We start from the raw sequence: 19222 nt of genomic DNA, 5'->3' as shown, positions 1-19222 counted from the left end.
GAATTTTACATGCCCTGCAATGGCAATGCCCTCTAGCAGTCTGCAAGACTTCCAGTACTGTATACTAATAGGGGTTTCAGTCATTTGGATGATAGCACCTTCATTTTGCATTTTTTTTTTTTTTTTGCATAATTGTAGCCATATTATTAATGATCACTTATTCCGTTACTGGTCATACAACTCAGGTGGGAGTCACATGACATAATATGTTGTTGCTCTCCGTCTAAATAACATGGTAGCATGTTTCTGTCTTTGTCCAACTTTTTCAATATATTTAAAATGCCAATGACCCATCGGTATAGTTATTTAGGGATAAGATTTACGAATAACATTACCTTCATTATCTGGTCCATGTATTATCGCAAGCTTTCTTCTGCTCACTACAGTCCCTCATTGTTTTCTTTTTGTCAGTACAGGTTTTTCTATGACCCTGCTTGTATATTGTAGCACCTCCTATCTGTCACAATTGATATTACTGTGTGGGTTTCCTTTACACCAGGGATGTCAAACTCCAGTCCTGGAGAGCCACAGTGGCTGCAGGTTTTCATTCTAACCCTTTTCTTAATTAGTGACCTTTTTTGTTGCTAATTAACTTCTTTTGAATTAATTTTAATTGACTTGCTCTTGAAGACTCAGACCCAATAATTGGTTCTTTTTCCTTAATTAGCAGCCAAGCAACAATGAGAAACAAAATGAACCCTGCCATGACCAGCAAACTGTGACAATCATACAATACCTGAAAATAAAAAGGGTGGAAATCTCTTTAATGTTGATTTGCTCAGGTAGCCAAAACATTATAACAGTGCTCTTAGAAAAGTAAAGAAAAACAAGTCATGGAATTAAAGAATAGGTTAAATTAACAACAAGACTCGGCACCTAGTTAAGCAACTGGTTGGAGTGAAATTGGTTGGAGTTTGAGTAGCAGACTTAGTTGGTCTTCTGTTGGATCACTCACTTCACATTTCATTTTTGTTTAAGGAAAGAAATGAAGCAATACAGAGATAAAGTAATTCCAGGGAACAAATCTTATAAAACAAGTCAATTAAAATTAATTCAAAAGTAGTAAATTAGCAACAAGAACGGGTCACTAATTAAGAAAATGATTACAATGAAAACCTGCAGCCACTGGGGCCCTCCAGGACTGGAGTTTGAGATCCCTGCTTTACACCATATTATGTGTCAAGTGAAGTGCTATTTTCTCTAAAATATTTGACTATTTTGTCCTTCTGTCATTTGTTTTAAAGAGGGTGCCTTTTGTGGAAGGACTGGAAACTAGAAAAGGCAGAGAGACTTAATAACCTATGTTTTGAGAAATTTGTGCTGCATGTGAAATACAGAAAGGCTACTGCAGCTCACAATCATACAATGAAAAATAAAAATACTGGAAAATGGATGAATAAATGGATGGCTTATAGATAGTAGCACATTCCACAAATGGCAGGTTTGGTTTCAACAAAGCAGGAGCAAAATAATTTGAAGGAGAATGCAAGTAGCCAAATTTTTCATTTATCGGTACTGTTGGATGAGGGTGTGCTGCACATAGCAGACCCCAGTAGGCAATAAATGCTACCTGTTTCTGTGATCTTCTGTCACCATAATCTGCCATACCTTTGACTACCATGGGGATCTCAAACTCAGTTTCTGGAGGTCTGCTATGGCTGCAAATTTTCATTCCAGACCCTTTTTTAATTAGTAGCCAATTACTGTTGATAATTTAGAATATTTTGCTGCCTTGATTTTAATTGTCTTGCTTCTTATGATTCCAAAACCTAATTGCTTATTTTTTTCCTTAACCAGATGGCAGTTAACAATGAATACTGAGCTAGTCCAAGTCAAAAAACATTTGCTTTATACTCTCACAAAAAGGAAACAATTATTAGTTAAACTATTATAGCATAGACAAGGCTCAAGAATGGAAAATGTATTTGATTTATTATTTTGGAGTTAGGGGCGGCACGGTGGCGCAGTGGTAATGCTGCTGCCTCGCAGTTAGGAGACCCGGGTTCGCTTCCCGGGTCCTCCCTGCGTGGAGTTTGCATGTTCTCCTCCGGGCGCTCCAGTTTCCTTCCAAAGACATGCAGGTTAGGTGGATTGGCGATTCTAAATTGGCCCTAGTGTGTGCTTGGTGTGTTTGTGTGTGTCCTGCGGTGGGTTGGCACCCTGCCCAGGATTGTTTCCTGCCTTGTGCCCTGTGTTGGCTGGGATTGGCTCCAGCAGACCCCCGTGACCCTGTATTCGGATTCAGCGGGTTAGAAAATGGATGGATGGATGGATGAATTTTGGAGTTACAGCAAAATTACCATGAACTAATTTTGCTGTAACTATTTCTATGAGGTAGATTGTTCGATACTTGCCGTCCAAGATTCAAAGTAGTAAAACATTATCCACTTTAAAGTCTAGTTATATTTTCCAAATTGCCCAAGAAAAAAACTACCTTGCTTTAATTAGACACATATTTTGGGATTGCCCTCATTTTGTTTATGCCTGGCAGTCAATTCCACCTTCTCCAAAGTTTTTCCAAAAAAATGATAATGATTTTACCCTCATGTATTTATCATATCAAATTAAACATATATTTTTTGAGCACACCTAGTTAAACCAGGAAAACCCTAAAACACTTCATATGCAAGCTGTGACATCTGCACAAAAAGCTTACCGTTTACTTGACAATGGTGACTTTATTTATCCACTATTTTCAAAATCCATTTTTGTAGTTAACGGATAATGGTGAGATGGCTTTGCTAAGCTAGATTTGGTAGCAACATAGGTACACACTCAGAACAAAGGAAAAGTTAAAATACAGTATTCACTAAATTATTATTTGGCCATGCTGTCAGCAGTGTTTGGGAACTAATAAGACAAAAAACCATCCATCCATCCATTATCCAACCCACTATATAATAACCATAGGGTCACGGGGGTCTTCTGGAGCCAATCCCAGTCAACACAAGGCGCAAGGCAGGAAGCAAACCCTGGGCAAGGCACCAGCCCACCTCAGGATATAGAAATAAGCAAAATAATAATACATATTGTGACTTATGAGTTGCTGTCTTGCACCCCAAAAGCGAGGGTGGGTCTCAATACTTTAGCAAAACCAGCTTTCTTCCACTTGAAACAGGAACAACAGGGTTATTTATTGTAGCAGGAGCTACCACTCTCCTATACACAGAAACAGCAAATGGGCATAGTCGGGGCCAGGTCAGTGGCCACTTTATAATGTTCCCTGAATCACCCATCAGCGACAGGTGCTTATAGCGTGGCAATGATTGGCACATAGGTGATCGGCTCGTAGTTGTTTCTATTAGGTTTTGCTGTGGCGCTGCGAACCTGCAGTAGTCTCGGCGACAAACAAGCAGGCCTACAAAGACAAGGCAATCGCGCTTCGCCATGTCACCCCATTGGGGGTTGGAGGGGTCTCAAAAGAGTTCAGAAACCTCTCAATATATTTTCTGAACCTACTTCTTCCCAAAGCAAAGAGTCCAGGAGTTGGAGAGCTTACTACAGCAATATTGTAGTTATCAATCAATTGCTAGGTAGTTGCGTATTCCTCATTTACTGATTAAAAACAAGAGTTTGTGGAGATATCCTGCACCTATACAATACATATAAGTGAAACGTCAAACAGTGGGAGTCATTGGGCTAGGAATTGGGCCCATGATTCTGGGGCAACGAATCCGCCCAAGGGACTTTTTCTTGATTAGTATTTTAACAGTCATTTTGTATTGGACTTGACTCAGTCATTCTGTACTTTGTATGGAGGCAATGAAGTCTACATCCATAATGTCCAATGTATACATGGTTGAAACAAATAAAGCTGAAAAGAATAGGGTAAAAGAGGTAGAGGGCACTATTTAGGATTCTGTTTATTTTGTATTTTGGAGCTTCAATTCACATTTAGCCTCAGCTTTGCTTCCTCTACACAGATATTCTGATATGATATGGAGACAGGCAGCTTCTGTTTGGTCTTGATATGGCCTGGAGACTGACATTTTTTTACTTTTCAATAATTTGCCATAAAGAAATACATCTCAGGAATGTCCACATATCATTGACTTTACTGTTCTGTTCTTAATATCTGCCTACCATATACAAACCTAAGAAATATAAACTTTCTATCTTCATGTGTGAAGTGTTTGCTATTGAAGAGTGAAGTCTTCTCTCACACTGTAAATCAGTGATGTTGATATTCTACTCTATTTGACGTTTGGCTGTTTTTTATATTTGCATCTTTTTTGCAAGATCAATTTTAAAACTGTTTATGCTCATACTATTACTAGTCATCAACACCTCTGTTAGGTCTCCTTTTCAAAATTCATATTCTAGCAAATTGAAGTATATACAACAGTCATTCTGCAACTTCTTTAATCTAACCCCGTGTGACTTACCCTTCCAAATGTTTCCTCCAGATCCTAGCCAGTTGAAACTGGTGAATACTGGAAAAATTAGTCACCATGGCAATATGCCAGCTGAAGTTTATCAAGCCCTGCAGTATACAGTCATGGCAAAATTAAGTGAAAGAATAATTGCAAGTGTATATGATGCATACGCCTTCTTATTTTACTGTGGACGGAAAAAAATAATCTCTGGGATTGACCAATGGATCCCACAACCCTAAATTTAGAATAGCAGACTTAGACATTTGATGAGAAAAATTACAATGCTTTCACTGTTTCACTTCAGAAACTTCTTAACTTTCACCAATAATTATGAAACATACATCTAAACTGAAATCTTTAAATCCAATTTAAAGTATGTTTATAGTTTATTTTGTTAATATAATAGGCTGAGCATATTGCAAATAAATATGCAGAGTCAGAAGTTTACTTTTACTTAATGCTTTTATATGAATATACTTACTGATAAATTTGTTACCTGATTGAGCCTCTTCATGTCTGATTTTACAATATAAGTGCAGCAGATGTTTAATGACAAAGAGTATTATGAAGGATAGGTGTATCTGTTCTGACAACTACTCTATGTGTGCAATACATTTTGATTTACAGAAGCTCACATAAAAATTTGCATTGCCAATATTGTAATGTTTTCCAGATGTGGTTAACAGTAACACTAATCCAATCTAGTTTTCTTTCTTCATTATGCATTCTCCATGATAATTTTTAAAAGTGACTGAGAAGTCGATGTCAATCACATGATGAGAAAACTTAAATATCTTGCACATAAAATGGAATTTCAGTTTCTCCTAGGATGTTTTAGCACATTCCATACACTCATGGTAATGGGGTGGTGAGAATATTGCATATTTCTTTCAATAGTTTCCTATATTTTGTGTTTTTTTAAATAAATTAAAAACAGTAAAACAACAGGAAATATAGACACAGGCATAACCAAGAAGAATATATCATGGGATAACCTGCTCACCCATGAAAGGAGGATAAAAGGATCATAAATGGACCAAAACAGAAAAATGAAAAATAGCATGATTTATAGAAAAGTGCATCGGGGGCTATAGCAAACCGTGGTTTAAACTGGAGACACCATTAATCCACAATGCAGATAATTCAAGAAGAATTGAATTATAGAAGTCTACTAAGTGTCCACAGTAACACATTCAGAAACCTGGGAGACATGAACTAGTTTGGCAGTAACAGCAGTTTAGCTGTATGGGGATTTAGCAAAAGTATAGAAAGGATTGAGGTACTAACGGAATATTTAAAGAAAGCTGAGAAGATTTAAAAAAGCAAAGTGTGGAAGCAACAAGGAACTACTCAAAAAATCAAAAAACCATTATGACTTGGGCATGAATGGCTGCCACAGGTACAGTATTGACACACTTCTTTTCATTGATGACGTAATTACTGACGGCAGTTGCACAATGCATTCTGAGGTGTTTAGAAACATCATATCTGCTCAAGTTCCAATAAATTCCTCCAAACTCATTGGGTGGCACTTCATCCCACAACAAGATAATGATTTCAAACATACTTCCAAGACAACACATGAGTTTTTAAAAGCTAAAACATAGAACATTCTTGAATGGCCAAGCCAGTCACCCAATTTAAATCCAATTGAGGATGCCTTCCTTATTCTGAAGAGAAAATTTAAAGGGACAAGCCCCCGAAACAAGCAGGAGCTGAAGAGGGCTGAATTAGAGGCTTGACAGAGCATCACTAGAGACGATACTCAGCACATGGTGATGTCTATGAATCACGGACTTCAAACAGTCATTGCATGCAAGGAATATGCAACAAAGTTCTGTACTAAATATAACTGCTTTAATGTATAAAAAGTGTTGTAATTTCTACATGGTGCAACCTAAATGTATGCAAATCCTTAAAGTCTTCAATATGTACTTTAATCATGTCTGAATTGTTTGATTTGTAGTTGTAAACTGGAACAGAGGGGTAAATCAAGAAAAATGTGCCTTTGTCCCAATTATTATGGAGGGCATTGAATGTGAGGCCAAAAGTAACAAACAAGAAAACAGAGAGGCCAGAAAATGTGGAGAAAAGAGCCAGGAGTACAAAGTAGACACAATTAGCAAACAAGATAAGTGGTAAAGCCCATCAGATGACTCTTATGGAAAGAAGGGTAAAATCTATACATAATTCTGATTTGGGTGTTCTATTAGTTGGCTTTCTTTAACTGTATCTAATATTGTAGAATATAGTGTCCCATAAGAGAAAGGGTCTCTGTACTAAAGACAAACTCAGTAGATAGATTTGCAAGATGCTTTACTAGGTAATGAGTAAAAGGATAAAAATGTTTTCTTTGGAGAGAGAGAAAAAGATGGAAGCTACAGCAGGATGTTTGGTAGCGGAGTAACTAGCAGAAGCCCACATGTTTTGAGCACTGAAAGGAGTTGTAGATAGAAAAAGAAAGTTATGCTCTGGAAATTAAACACACCTGTAAAAAGTTTGAAGCTGTTAAAAAGAGAACTAATGAAAAAACTGAACAGATAACATTCAGAAGTAGTATTTTATATCATTTTCGCCTCCTGGGGGCCTGAAAAACTCAAGAAATTTGACACAAGGTAGAGGGGTTGTAAAATTTGCATGGCCACTGTACATGAAATGAACCTCCATAATCCCAAGGGCAAAGTTTGCAGGACACATCATCAAACTAGGCCATATATAATTAAGAAAAGTAAGAGTGGCCAGGTAGGTAAGATTGTATTTCCCAGCACCTTCATTAAGATCCAAAAATCTTACGTTGTCTCTTTGGACCTCAACAAGTTTCATTTTTTAAGTTGCCAACCTCTTTCCTAAGCTATTTCATTTCTGAGTCATGATAGGATACCATTGACTACAGAGATCACAATTTAATTTTTCCTACTCCTTTTTAATTGCATTAGGTTCAACATATACCGGTATGTCTGTGTCTATTTTTGTATTTAGCATGTTAGCATGCCAAAGGAGAAATATTGGCACAGCTTCTTTTGTGAGTTAAAAGATGAGACATATGTTCTCTGGTCTAATGAAGACATTTATTTTTGGTGATATTAAGTAACATGTTTTCAGTGAAATATTTCAATATTAAGTATAGTCAGAATATTAGATAAAGGGCCGTATTTCGTGTGGGGCGACAGACCTTTAACTCTAGCCAGCCATTTCTGTTACATGCTACATGAAAATCACAAATTAGTTCCTATACGATCTAAATAGTTGCAGTGTATTGTCATAAAGCTAATATTTACTGAATTCCTCATTAGTATGTAGAAAGTAATTCAAGTTCTGTTAACATTAATATAGTGGATATAGAAAATCGAATAAGAATACAATTTGGATCAAGTTGATGTACAGTAGATCAAAAGAGTTTTTTTTAAAAAAGATATTAAATCCCAATACACAAACTCCCTGAAATAAACATGCATTTCTTGGGGATAAATTGAAGAACTCAAAGAAAACCAATACTGACACAGAGAAGAAGTGATAATTTGCTGGAGACACCATGTAATCCAGGGAGAAGAAGTCATTATCCTGAAGATGGGAGGCAACTGCATGGCTGTGCTGCCTTTAACAATAAACTACTGACAAACTTTGTGAATGTAATATATTTTAGTTCTAAACATTCTATATAACTTACTGGTGGTTTCCTCTTATTTAATATTTTTTGCATTCTTCTCCACATTTACTATTTTTTATTATAATTAAGTCTTTGTGTTGACTTTTATTTATATTTAATGTCATCTTTCCATTATCAAATTAGTTTGTATATACTATGAGACAAAACTGAAGCAAAATTAATCTGGTTAACCTAACATTATAACAATGCAATAGAAAACAACTACTGGCAATGTTACAAGGTAAAAATAAACAAGATGCATTGTCTGAAACAATGCCAAACTATCACATTTTATATAAACATTCCAGCCATTAAAATCAAGGATAAAAGTTTATATAGTTCAGGCAAATATTGCAAAAAAAAAAAAAAATTGTAGAACTTTTTCTTGCATAATTATAGAATGCTGTTTGTGGACACTCCTGTGTTCATGTTTAAAAAAATTAAAACACTAAACAAAACTATGTTACAAATTTAAAGAACAGACATCCTTAAGGTTATTTCTCAAAGGTGTTTGGTGTATATACTTTTTATTTAGGTTTACAGTTAAGTGTGAGTTAAAAATTCAATTTAAATAAAATAAAGTTCATCTAAAGTCAATGGCAATTTCCATTCATGAGGAAAGCGTCTGAAGCACAATTCTTTTGCAATTTTGCTGTATTATTATGTGTTATAGTGTTTTATGTGTTTTAAATGTGTGCACATATGCTACATTTTTATTTAAGTTGTTTTTGTAAAGAAATCTCAGACTTTCATCTTAACAATTTTACCTTAATGTTAAAGTGTGAAACTCACCCAACAAACCTTATAGTACTGAGATATAAACATTTCATCCCTAAGTATTTTCATCAATTTAATAACCTGATTAGTCCAGTATAGTGATACATCTGTTCTGTGATGTACTGTATGTTATGGTGAATTGTGTGAAAAGGGAAAGTGATAGTGCGGTGGGTTTTCTGTGTTGGCTGGGATTGGCTCCAGCAAACCCCTGTGACCCTGTAGTTAGGATGTAGCGGGTTGGATAATGGATGGATGGAAAGTGATATAAAATTATATAATTAAAATAAATTATTATGATTTAACCCTTAATCCTAAAAATAATAAACATCAGCCAGTGGATGAGAAGGCAAAATACAAATTGTTGGTAGAGTTGATTTGGATCGCAATGAGTTCTGATGAACAGTGCACAATACAGCATTCAGTGTGGATTTGTTCCAAACGTTAACGCTGAATACATCCAACAGAAAGTAACTACTGGACAAACAGAAATCAGCTTATCCACCTTTAGTGGACAAGTATTTCTGTGTGTCTGTGTATCAGTAGTTTAAGAAGAAAAATGTGTTAGGATGAAAAATGTTAAAAAAGGCAAAACATGTGGAAGAAGGTTGAAAAAAATCAAAAATAATACAAATACCAAATTAGCATCTAAAAATAAGAAAATTGGTACTATCAGTCTATTCTGTTATATAATGCTGTATGCCAACAGCAGCAGCATGGTAGCAACTTTCTTACACTTACTAGGGCCAATGTTTCTAACTGTAATTCCAATCAGCTGAGAACTTTGCATGGTGGGCAAAGGATGAGTGAAAATAATAATAAATCAATGCACACAATAGAAAAACAAATTTTCAACACAACTAGGATAGAGTTGCTAAACCAGGCCAATGTGGTAGTGTCTAACAACGTATTTTCCCAGCAGACACTTCAACTATAAGAGTGGCTAGTTTGATGTTCAACACCAAGAGGAAGGAGTGAAAATGGGTGTTCCTATCTCTATCTCTCTCTGAACAGAAAAAGGCTGTCATGAGGGAAAGGGATTGAATGTGTATTACTTTATCAGACTAAACGGATAATCCATGTATCAGATAAAAAAACATGAAATCTTTAATGATTACTTATATTTAACCCATCTCAGAAGGGTAGCACAGCTTCTGTTTTAATTATTTTTGCAAAGGAGGATTCATTTTCACTTTGGTTACAAGATTTTTCTTTTTTTCTCTTGCTATTACATCAACCAAAGCTGAAATTTCAATAAGAGAGTGTAGACTTTTCATAACCATTGTATATTGTGTTTATTATAATTTGATAATTTTAAATGAATTGTTATTGGCTGACAAATGTTTAGCATTCACATAAAAAGACACAGTACATTTAAGCAACATTATGTTAAAATTGTAATTGCAAATAATAATGCATTGTTCCATTATAGACCATGCTCTCAGTCCTTTCTAGGATTAGACAGAAGATGCTGGTTTTAATTTTTCCTATTCTAATATAATGTTACTTGTGTGCAATTTATGTTTTTATATCATCCAATGCAGCTTTCTTTGTATAATTTCAACAAATTAGTAATGGCAAATGCTTTCGGCTTTCATGTGTATATGTAATGTGCTTTGCATTTTGTTACTTTAATACACCATCATTTTGCACTTTTTAGGTCTTTGAAACAATTGGTGTCCATCTCTGCCAGCATACGTTACACAAGAATCAAATAAGCTAGAAAAAAGTCTCTGTTGGAAGTGAACTAGAAGCATGTGACCGAGGTCATTTCATTTACATTTAGATGTAACAAGATAGCTGTAACTACGAATAAGAGACCACACATTTAAGCGCAGTGAGCCATTTCTTGTTTTTTTTTTTCTAAAACGTACAATAATTTGATTTAATCCTCAGATTTTGTCTTTTGAAAGATGGGCAATTCTTTAGTGTTTATTGAAAAAAATAGAATGTATTACATTATAAAGTGTGAGTAAGGCTTATTTCACTCATTATGTATGCTTATTCTTGATATCTGTTGAAACTGATAATTGTTTCTTTGTACTTTGGTATGATGAATTAAAGGTTATTGTTAAAATAAATAACATACATTATTTAAGCCACATCGTCTAACACTTTAGGTATGTCTGTTTGACAAATACTGTACATTCCAGTCATAGTGGTTTAGCTAAGATCTTCATTAGAAAAGTAAAAAGTATTTGGAGACCAGGATACTTTCTGGTAACTGCCTTTAGACTAAGCAAACGTATTAGTGAAATCAATATGTTAAGATACAATTTATAGTAATACTGAATATAAATTTCATGAACACACATGCTCTAAAAGAAAGGTGTATGTCTTATTAATATATGCGGTCACAAACACTTTCTCTTTCAGGTGTCATCAGGACTGCCTTAGCAAACATGGATCGGGAAGCCAGAGAACAGTATGCTGTTGTTATTCAAGCCAAAGACATGGCAGGACAAATAGGAGGCCTATCTGGATCAACCACCATAAATATTACTTTAACTGATGTCAATGACAACCCTCCTAAATTTCTTCAAAGTGAGTATCAACAGATATTTATTCACTAAGACAAAGGAAAGGCTCAGATCAGTAATAATAAGGAACTGTATAAACTGAAATGCTTGCATTATACAATTCAAATAAAACATTAAGACAAACGTTATTGGAATCATTAACTTGTTTTTTTGAGCTTATATCTAATTTTTAAACCTTTTAATTCTTTATCTTTGCTATTGTCTTGTGCTGTTAACTCCAGTATTAAGGATAACACTCACTTAAATGTTTCAGAATGGATAATGCTATCTTTTTTAATAACTACCCATAATTATACTTCTTTATAGACAACACGATAAAAGTCTTAATTTGGATGTTCAACAGCTCATTTTTTGCCTGTCTGCTTCAGCTGCAGCTGTAAATAAACACTGCCTTGTATTTCAACCTTTATTTTCCAACTTCTGTTCCAAACTGAATTCTATCTTCTCAGAATTGGAATAGCAGAAATATAATTTTAGACACATTTCTCTTACCTGATGCAGGAAACACATCAATGTGGATTTTACTGACTTGCAATTTTTCTACTAGATCTTTAGCCATTATGTTATTTACTTGTGTTGTTCATTGTTCCTGACATTTCTAATAATCTCAAACTCTTCATATTACTCATTTGGATGTTTTTTTTTCTCTCAAATTAAACTGGCGTTTTTGGAGCTTTCTTCAATCATGACATCTCTCTACCTCTGAATAAGATTATCCAAAATTAAAAACTTTGTCAATGGATATCCTATTTTGTTTAGTTAACAAGGGAACCCATTTTACAAATGGAAATGTGTAAGTCGAGTGTGAACAGGGAATTTTGGTAGGCATTATGAAGAGCCTGCCTATGGCTGCATTATATTGCCTTTTCATAATTCAGGTTTTTCTTACTATTTATTTAAGTGAGATGAGAGAATTGGCCATTTTGTGGAAGTTGCAACTTGTTGATCATACATTTCTATGTTATTAATATTTTTTGTTAATGATTGTTTACTTATCTATTTACAAGGTTTGCTTAAATAGTTAAAAAAATTCCTCAGTTCCCTGAATAACTTTCTGTTTCAAAAGAGTGCCAGTCCTGGGTAATTACAGCAGCTGTATAGATTAAATGTATTAATGTAATAAGACATCTTAATAAATTATATATGTTAACAATATCATTTGTTTTCCTGTTTGAAATTAATTATATTCTTAACCTAACAATTTCAAATCTACTTAATGGAATTTATTAAATGCTATTAGTTTTTCTGTTTAACATATACAATGTAGCTTCTTTAGCATTAGATTTTTTCTCAAAAACACAAGAAAAATGCATAGCATTTTTGGGCTTGAAAAAAATTACATTTTTGTTAAATCTCATCCTTCTACTGTAAAACATGCAAAACACTAAAAGTACAAAGTCAGAAGTTAGAAAGTATAATAATGATACAAATAATAATTATTAATAATAATAATATAACAGCACACTGCACATGTGCAAGTGATGTGAGTGTCACATTTGGATTCCCAAAATCACTTTCGGTTTCACTGACCATTTCAATTTCACCGCCTGAAGAAAGATTCACTTCATCATCACAGCTGATGAGAGACACCATAATGAGGCTAGGAGAAGACGTGTCTACACCATTGCCTGGGTAACACTCGGACTTGATTCTTGCACAAAACCCACCTACACTGTTGTCTAAATAACGTTTGTCTCTAATGCAGTTGGCACTTTTGCAGACTAGGTAAACCTTGAATCTTAAGCAGGATGTGTCTATACCATTGCCCAAGTGACACTAGATACTTACACTTTTACCACTGTTTATACAGCACGAGTGACACTTGGGTAAAATGCTAAGAAGGTTAGAAGTTATCCAGAATGCCAAAATTAGTAGAAAGCGTAAATGTAGTAAATCATGAACAAGGTAATTAGAATAAAATTCTGCAATACCATATAGATATTTTCAGCTAAATTAAACAAGGACAAATAAATAATTTTAAATAGCAACAGTAAAAAATAAATAAATCCATCTATACTTAATAAAACTTAATCAACTCATTCGTATAATTTTAACTTGCCTGTCTTATGCCCAGTAAAAACATTGTATATTTAAGGGCAAACGTATATTTTTGAAAATAGTGGATATGAATGTTTTATAAAATTGGCCACCAAACAACACAAATGAAAGTGTCAAGCACAGTCATTCCTCATCACATTCTAATCTGTTCAAGAAAATTGTTCTGGAAAAACTTGATTAAAAAAAAAACAAAAAATAGAAAAAATAGAATCATTTGAACTGAAAAAATATCAATATGTTCCCAGCCTATCAGAAAACCCACAAGCAATTTCCTTAAATATCAGTAAAAAACTCTTGAACACCTATGTAACCTACAACCCTTGATTTCTCCATCATATAAACGTTTATTCTTAAATTATTTACTTATGAAACCGTTAACAAGGTAATTAAAGGGAATATTTCTGCACATTAACCTATGTTTGCTTATGAGAAAGTGAAACTGGGTCTTCATCACTCTCATGTGGAGAGAAGGTTCACATCCCAGGCCGACTTACATGGTCATATGTAGTTTTGAAGTTTATGTGAAAAAGAAATCCACTACCTTTTTCCATGATTATTTGGGGCCAGTGTTTAAGATTATATAAATATGACTGATCTACACAAAAAAATAAATTCTGTCTGTTTCCCAGTGTTCTTTATAGATTTGAGGATGCTGAATCTAAATCTGCCAGCACAATTGGACTATCACATCCAGAATTTAAAATGAAAGAAAAAACTTTGATTTTAAAATTTATAATTGTCTTAAATATAGCTATTACTAACAAATAGTAATAATTTAGTAGTTTTTTCCTCTTGTAATCCCCTGAAGGTGTTTCACAGTAGAATAACCAACAGAAACCAACATAGACCCAATCTATTTTCCACAATAACCGCTCTCCATTTGAGTATGTACTAGTGAAACCTCTCCCAACGTTCATCAGAGACCACTACTATACTTTCTTTTACTGTTTGCTAACTTGGTCAAGACAACTGATTTATCAAGCCAACTCTGCATATTTCTGTAAAATCCATTCAAACAGCCATTTTCTCTCCTCTGGATGATAAAAGGGCATCTTTCTGACCTTCTAAATTTCAATTCCAGGCTATTTTGAAGGAATAAGAACAAAATACTGATAGAGAGCAAAAAAACTTTGTACCAAATAGTTATGGTGGAAACAATCCAAAATCAAGTAACGCTAAGAAGCAGATGACCATGACCCTTATATTTTTTATCATTTCTGATAACGCTTATGATTATGAAAGTGCAAGAACTATTCTGTGAACCTCTTTGAACTTATAGTAAACTTTCATAAGTAAATATGTTTGTATTACATTTTTGCATGTTTCTGTTCAAACTAATTGTTTTTAGAGCTACAATTACTATGGCAATACAGATAATTTGGGTGTATGTTTGAAACATACTAACTATCCTGATGCAGACTTAAAATAAGTAGCATGCCCATTCTGCTTTTTTCTCAGCCAGTCCCACTATTCCTCAATTGTCACTTATTTTCGGTATTTTATTCAATAGTGTTTCATATTTTTCTCTCTAGTGAATAATAATTAATTGACATCAAATATGTGAGACAGCCAAATTGTTTTGATGTCATGGCGGTACATCTTCATGGAACAAAGCCATATAAGTTAGCATTGTCCATCCATCCATCCATTATCCAACCCACCATATCCTAACTACAGGGTCACAGGGTTCTGCTGGAGCCAATCCTAGCCAACACAGGGCGCAAGGCAGGAAACAAATCCCGGGCAGGGCGCCAGCCCACCGCAGCAGTATTGTCCCAAATGAAAAATAAATCACATGTATTTTCTCTTTCTTTTTTGTGTTTACCATTGGGGAATTGCTTTATGATATTACCATTTTGCTATTTTTGGATATTAGTCATTTTGAAGTCTTCAATTGGTGATGGGCATTACTACACACATTAGTGTGTATGTATGATGTTAAATGTCTGTGGTCACATGGCAGCCATTTATGTCAGAGCAAATGGGATGCTGTATTACTGTCTGTTTGCAAATAAAAGACCTTTTGTTACCCTGACAAAAAAGGTGTTGGCAGGTTTCCTAAAAACACTTTGATTTTTGTTTTTACCATGTTTTGTTTTCAACTACAATCTCATGAAGTCCTTCTGTTTTGGTTTTTGATGTATTTACCATTAATAAATTAACCTCTGCTCTGTCCAGAACATCTTTTTGAATTGCTCCAAATTGCTCCATGTCACTCATGCAGTTATTTAGATCTATTGAACCCTTTTTACGAATTTATAAATTAGACATAAAAGGCATGTTATGCCATCACAGCTGTTACTCTCTCTTTTAAAGAAAGAATGATGAAATGTCAGGTTTTCAGACGTTTCTGGAATCCAATAGCCACTTTTTTGTGATCAGATGTTTAGTATTGTTTGAATAACTTCGATGAGCAATTAATGTAATAATCAGCAGGTTTATTTATGCTTTTTTGTGACCAGATATTTATTGGATTTTAAATAACATTGATAAGCAATAAAAAATAATAACCATCAGGAATCTTTTAAAGAAAATAAGTTATAAGAAGACAATAATAATAACAATAATAACAGCAAAAATGAATACCATCCCACCCACCTGCAAATTTTTCATAATAAAAAAGGTAAAAAGAAACTTATTTGAACAAAGCCTAAGAGGGAAACTCAGCCTACACGTCAGGTTTTGTTGAGATAGAATTTATATTGAAGGAACAAGAGAGTGATGGCAGGTCATCTAATTCTACAGATGTTGCACCAGAGCATGTCAATCTGTAACATGAATCAAATGACCCATTGATCGTTGCTGCTGAGAATTCCAGGAGAATAAGGTTCAAAAATTAAGCTTGCCAAGATATAAAGAAGTAAAATGAAACTTTGCACAGACAAGCATATAGAGATGCCACTGGTCTACAGGCAGAATATACAGAGTTACAAAAGTTGTTAAGTGGATGGGAGGGAAAAGCTAAACATAGGGAAACATTGCAAGTTTTAATAATAGACGATAGTTTTAAGTAAAAGAAAAAGGGAGACCTTGAACCTCAGGGACTGGAATGTCCGGGGCTCGGCTTTGTTAAAAGTGTTGCCAAGAGTCGATATACTTAGGGAGGCCCAGGAGGGAAGTGAAATGGGATGACCACCTATATGTAAAGCAAAATTGTTGAAGATGGAAGTGTTTGAATGCCATTTTAGGCAATAATCTAAAAATATGTCAACCCTGTGCCATAAAGTCTTTATGTAGGAGAATAAAAGTCTCAAATTGGTAGAAGAATGAGATTTTAATTTTAGGGCTGTAAAGTTGGAAGAGAGAGTCAGGGATTTAGGGGCAGTCATACTGGATTCAATACTAAACCAGGAAGAGGTATAAAAAGGAGTATTACAGTATTTTGTAATGTTAGGAAGATCTCAGCACAGTCATGATATCAGGAAAGTGCTTTGACTAAAGAATGTATTTAATGGTAGATTTTGTCTAACTGACTTTATATCCAAACAGATTCTCAAAAGACTTAAATACCTTAAATACATGGAGAAGATTAAACAGAGCATTACCTAGGTATAATAAGGTATCATCTGCACGTAATGATATTTTATGTAGAGAAGTATAAGTAGTACTTGGGATGATTCATTTTTGGGAACAAAGGGCAAAGAAAAGAGTCTCCAGAGACAGAATAAAAAGAATGAAGGACAGATATAGTATCCAGTCTGGCACCTTTGATCTGAAATCCAAAAGGGGTAAGAAATGCTTGAATATGTGAAAATAACAGCCATTGGTAAGGAATACAGTGTTTGAATAATATTAATAAAGCCTTTGCCAAATCCCATTGGTCTTGTAACGTGTTACAAGAAATTTCAGCACATGTGCAAATGTGACACATATTATCAGTAGCCTGACAAAAAAAAATTGAAATATGTTTGATTATGGTGGATTAAATTGTGAATTACTAACTACAATTGTTTTGCAAGAAGTTTGGTTAGTACTTTCAATGAAATAGGAAGATAGCTGGAACAATCATATGAGACCTTACCTGTTTTAAAGGAATGGGAAATTAGGGCAGAGTTAATTGTAGGGTTCAATATGAATATGGAACTGAAGGTGTTTTAACATTTATAGACAAAGATTTCTTCCAAAATGTCAAATTACCTCAGGAAGCAAACAGGTATTGTCTGGGATTTGCCCTGAATTTAATTTAATTAAGGGCCATTTTCTGCTTACACAACAAAATTTGGGAATCCAGCATGATAACAGACAACTTGGGAAGAGATTGGTTTTCCTAAAAAAACATTAGGCCTATTGTAGAAGAATGTTTCGAGCTTTCAAGAAAAAGACCATACTAGAACTCACGAGAACCTAATTTATTTTTAATGGCTTCAGTAGAGGTAAGTGAATCACATCTCTACAATTTCAACACCATTAATATACTAGGTTTTACACTCGTCACATTATACAATGAATCTCAAAATCAACCCTTTGAATCAGCAAAAAGTTGAATTTATATCTGGGCTTGGAAATCTATAGTTCATAATTAAGATGTACCACAATGGTGTATGAATCTTACATTGCCAAGAGATGCTGTTTGAGGTCATTTTGTTTTAAGTTGGCACTTAAGTTGCAGTAAAGACTATTGTGAAGTCACTGACAGAGTTCAAGTTGATTGACAAAATGTAATCTAACATGACAGAAATTTTGCACGGAATAGCAGCTGCAATGAGATGTTATTAATTGCCATCATGTGGCGTGTGGTGAAAAACTGTGGGAAAAAAAGTTGGACTGTGGACACCCTGTGATCAGTCAATGAGGCTAATCCCAATATATGGTGGCTGATTAAAAATAATCAGTCCATACCTCTATCTCTTTTAGGGAGGTAGTCATTGGAATGCTGTGCAAGTGTTTGTGAACAGCATACATTAACGTCTGTGTACCTGTAGCTAGATCACCGCATTCTTCAGTGTCCTGTACCGGAGAGTGGAAGCACCTCATACAGTATGTATAATAATGGCGGATGAGGAAGATGTTCTTTGAGACTACAGCAGAGGTGTGTGATTAAATTTTACGTTGAGCTTGGGAAGAAAGGTAAAGAAACTTTTGACATTCTACAGCAAATATATGCTGATGAAATAGCAAAAGGCCCACTTTATGCAAACTTTTGGCATCATTTGGCAAACCATTCAATTAGACACAACGTATTGTGACAGAGGAACTAAAAATCCATCGTGTGTGCACCAGGTGGGTATGCAGAAATCTCATAGAAGAGCAGATGCAATGATGAGTTAAAGTGTGTAAGAACATTGTTCAAATGTCAGAGAGGATTCCTGATTTCTTAAACTCATTTGTGATGTGTGAACCTTCTGTCTTCTTGTCAACAGCTTGCTAGCTGTCAAATGATGACATCTGTAACCACTGTGGATGTCCTCCCCAAATGCGTTTCATGATTCACTTGTGTATTGCCAACCTTTCACCTCCGAAATACAGCAGTGTTTCATCATTGTATACTTGCTATAACATTTCAAAAGTCTCATTACTCATCTTTCTAATCTTAAAGAAAAATTCAATCACACAAGTTTTCTGTACTCTCACAGGACGTCTTCTGTGAGGTGCTTCCACTTGCTGTGATAGAACATGGAAGAATATGGTGGCCAAACTGCAGATTCACACACATTTGCCAATTACAAACACCTGCAAAGCATTCCCATGTCTACTTCCATGAAACAGAAACATTAATAGTCTCATTACTTTTCAATAACCCTTTGTAGAATCAGATCATAAAGATGCCAGTTATTATAATATAAAAATATAGTCAATCCTCAGATATAAATGATGGCGGAAGAATGAAA

General features: G+C 34.6%; 1 protein-coding gene across 6 annotated transcripts in view; it reads left to right on the top strand.

Annotated features, from left to right (window-relative positions):
* The window catches only part of LOC120530412 (cadherin-18), a 1801315-nt gene that overhangs the window by 1514519 nt on the left and 267574 nt on the right, over window positions 1–19222 (top strand). For all 6 annotated transcript variants that reach the window (XM_039754902.1, XM_039754900.1, XM_039754901.1 and 3 more), the window contains one exon: window positions 11173–11340. In XM_039754902.1, the coding sequence (XP_039610836.1) occupies window positions 11173–11340 (168 nt within the window). The remainder of the gene's footprint in view (window positions 1–11172; window positions 11341–19222) is intronic.

This window comes from Polypterus senegalus, chromosome 5 (genome assembly GCF_016835505.1).
Source record: "Polypterus senegalus isolate Bchr_013 chromosome 5, ASM1683550v1, whole genome shotgun sequence".
NCBI classification, from domain to species: Eukaryota; Metazoa; Chordata; class Cladistia; order Polypteriformes; family Polypteridae; genus Polypterus; species Polypterus senegalus.
This window is presented reverse-complemented; position numbering and strand designations above follow the sequence as displayed.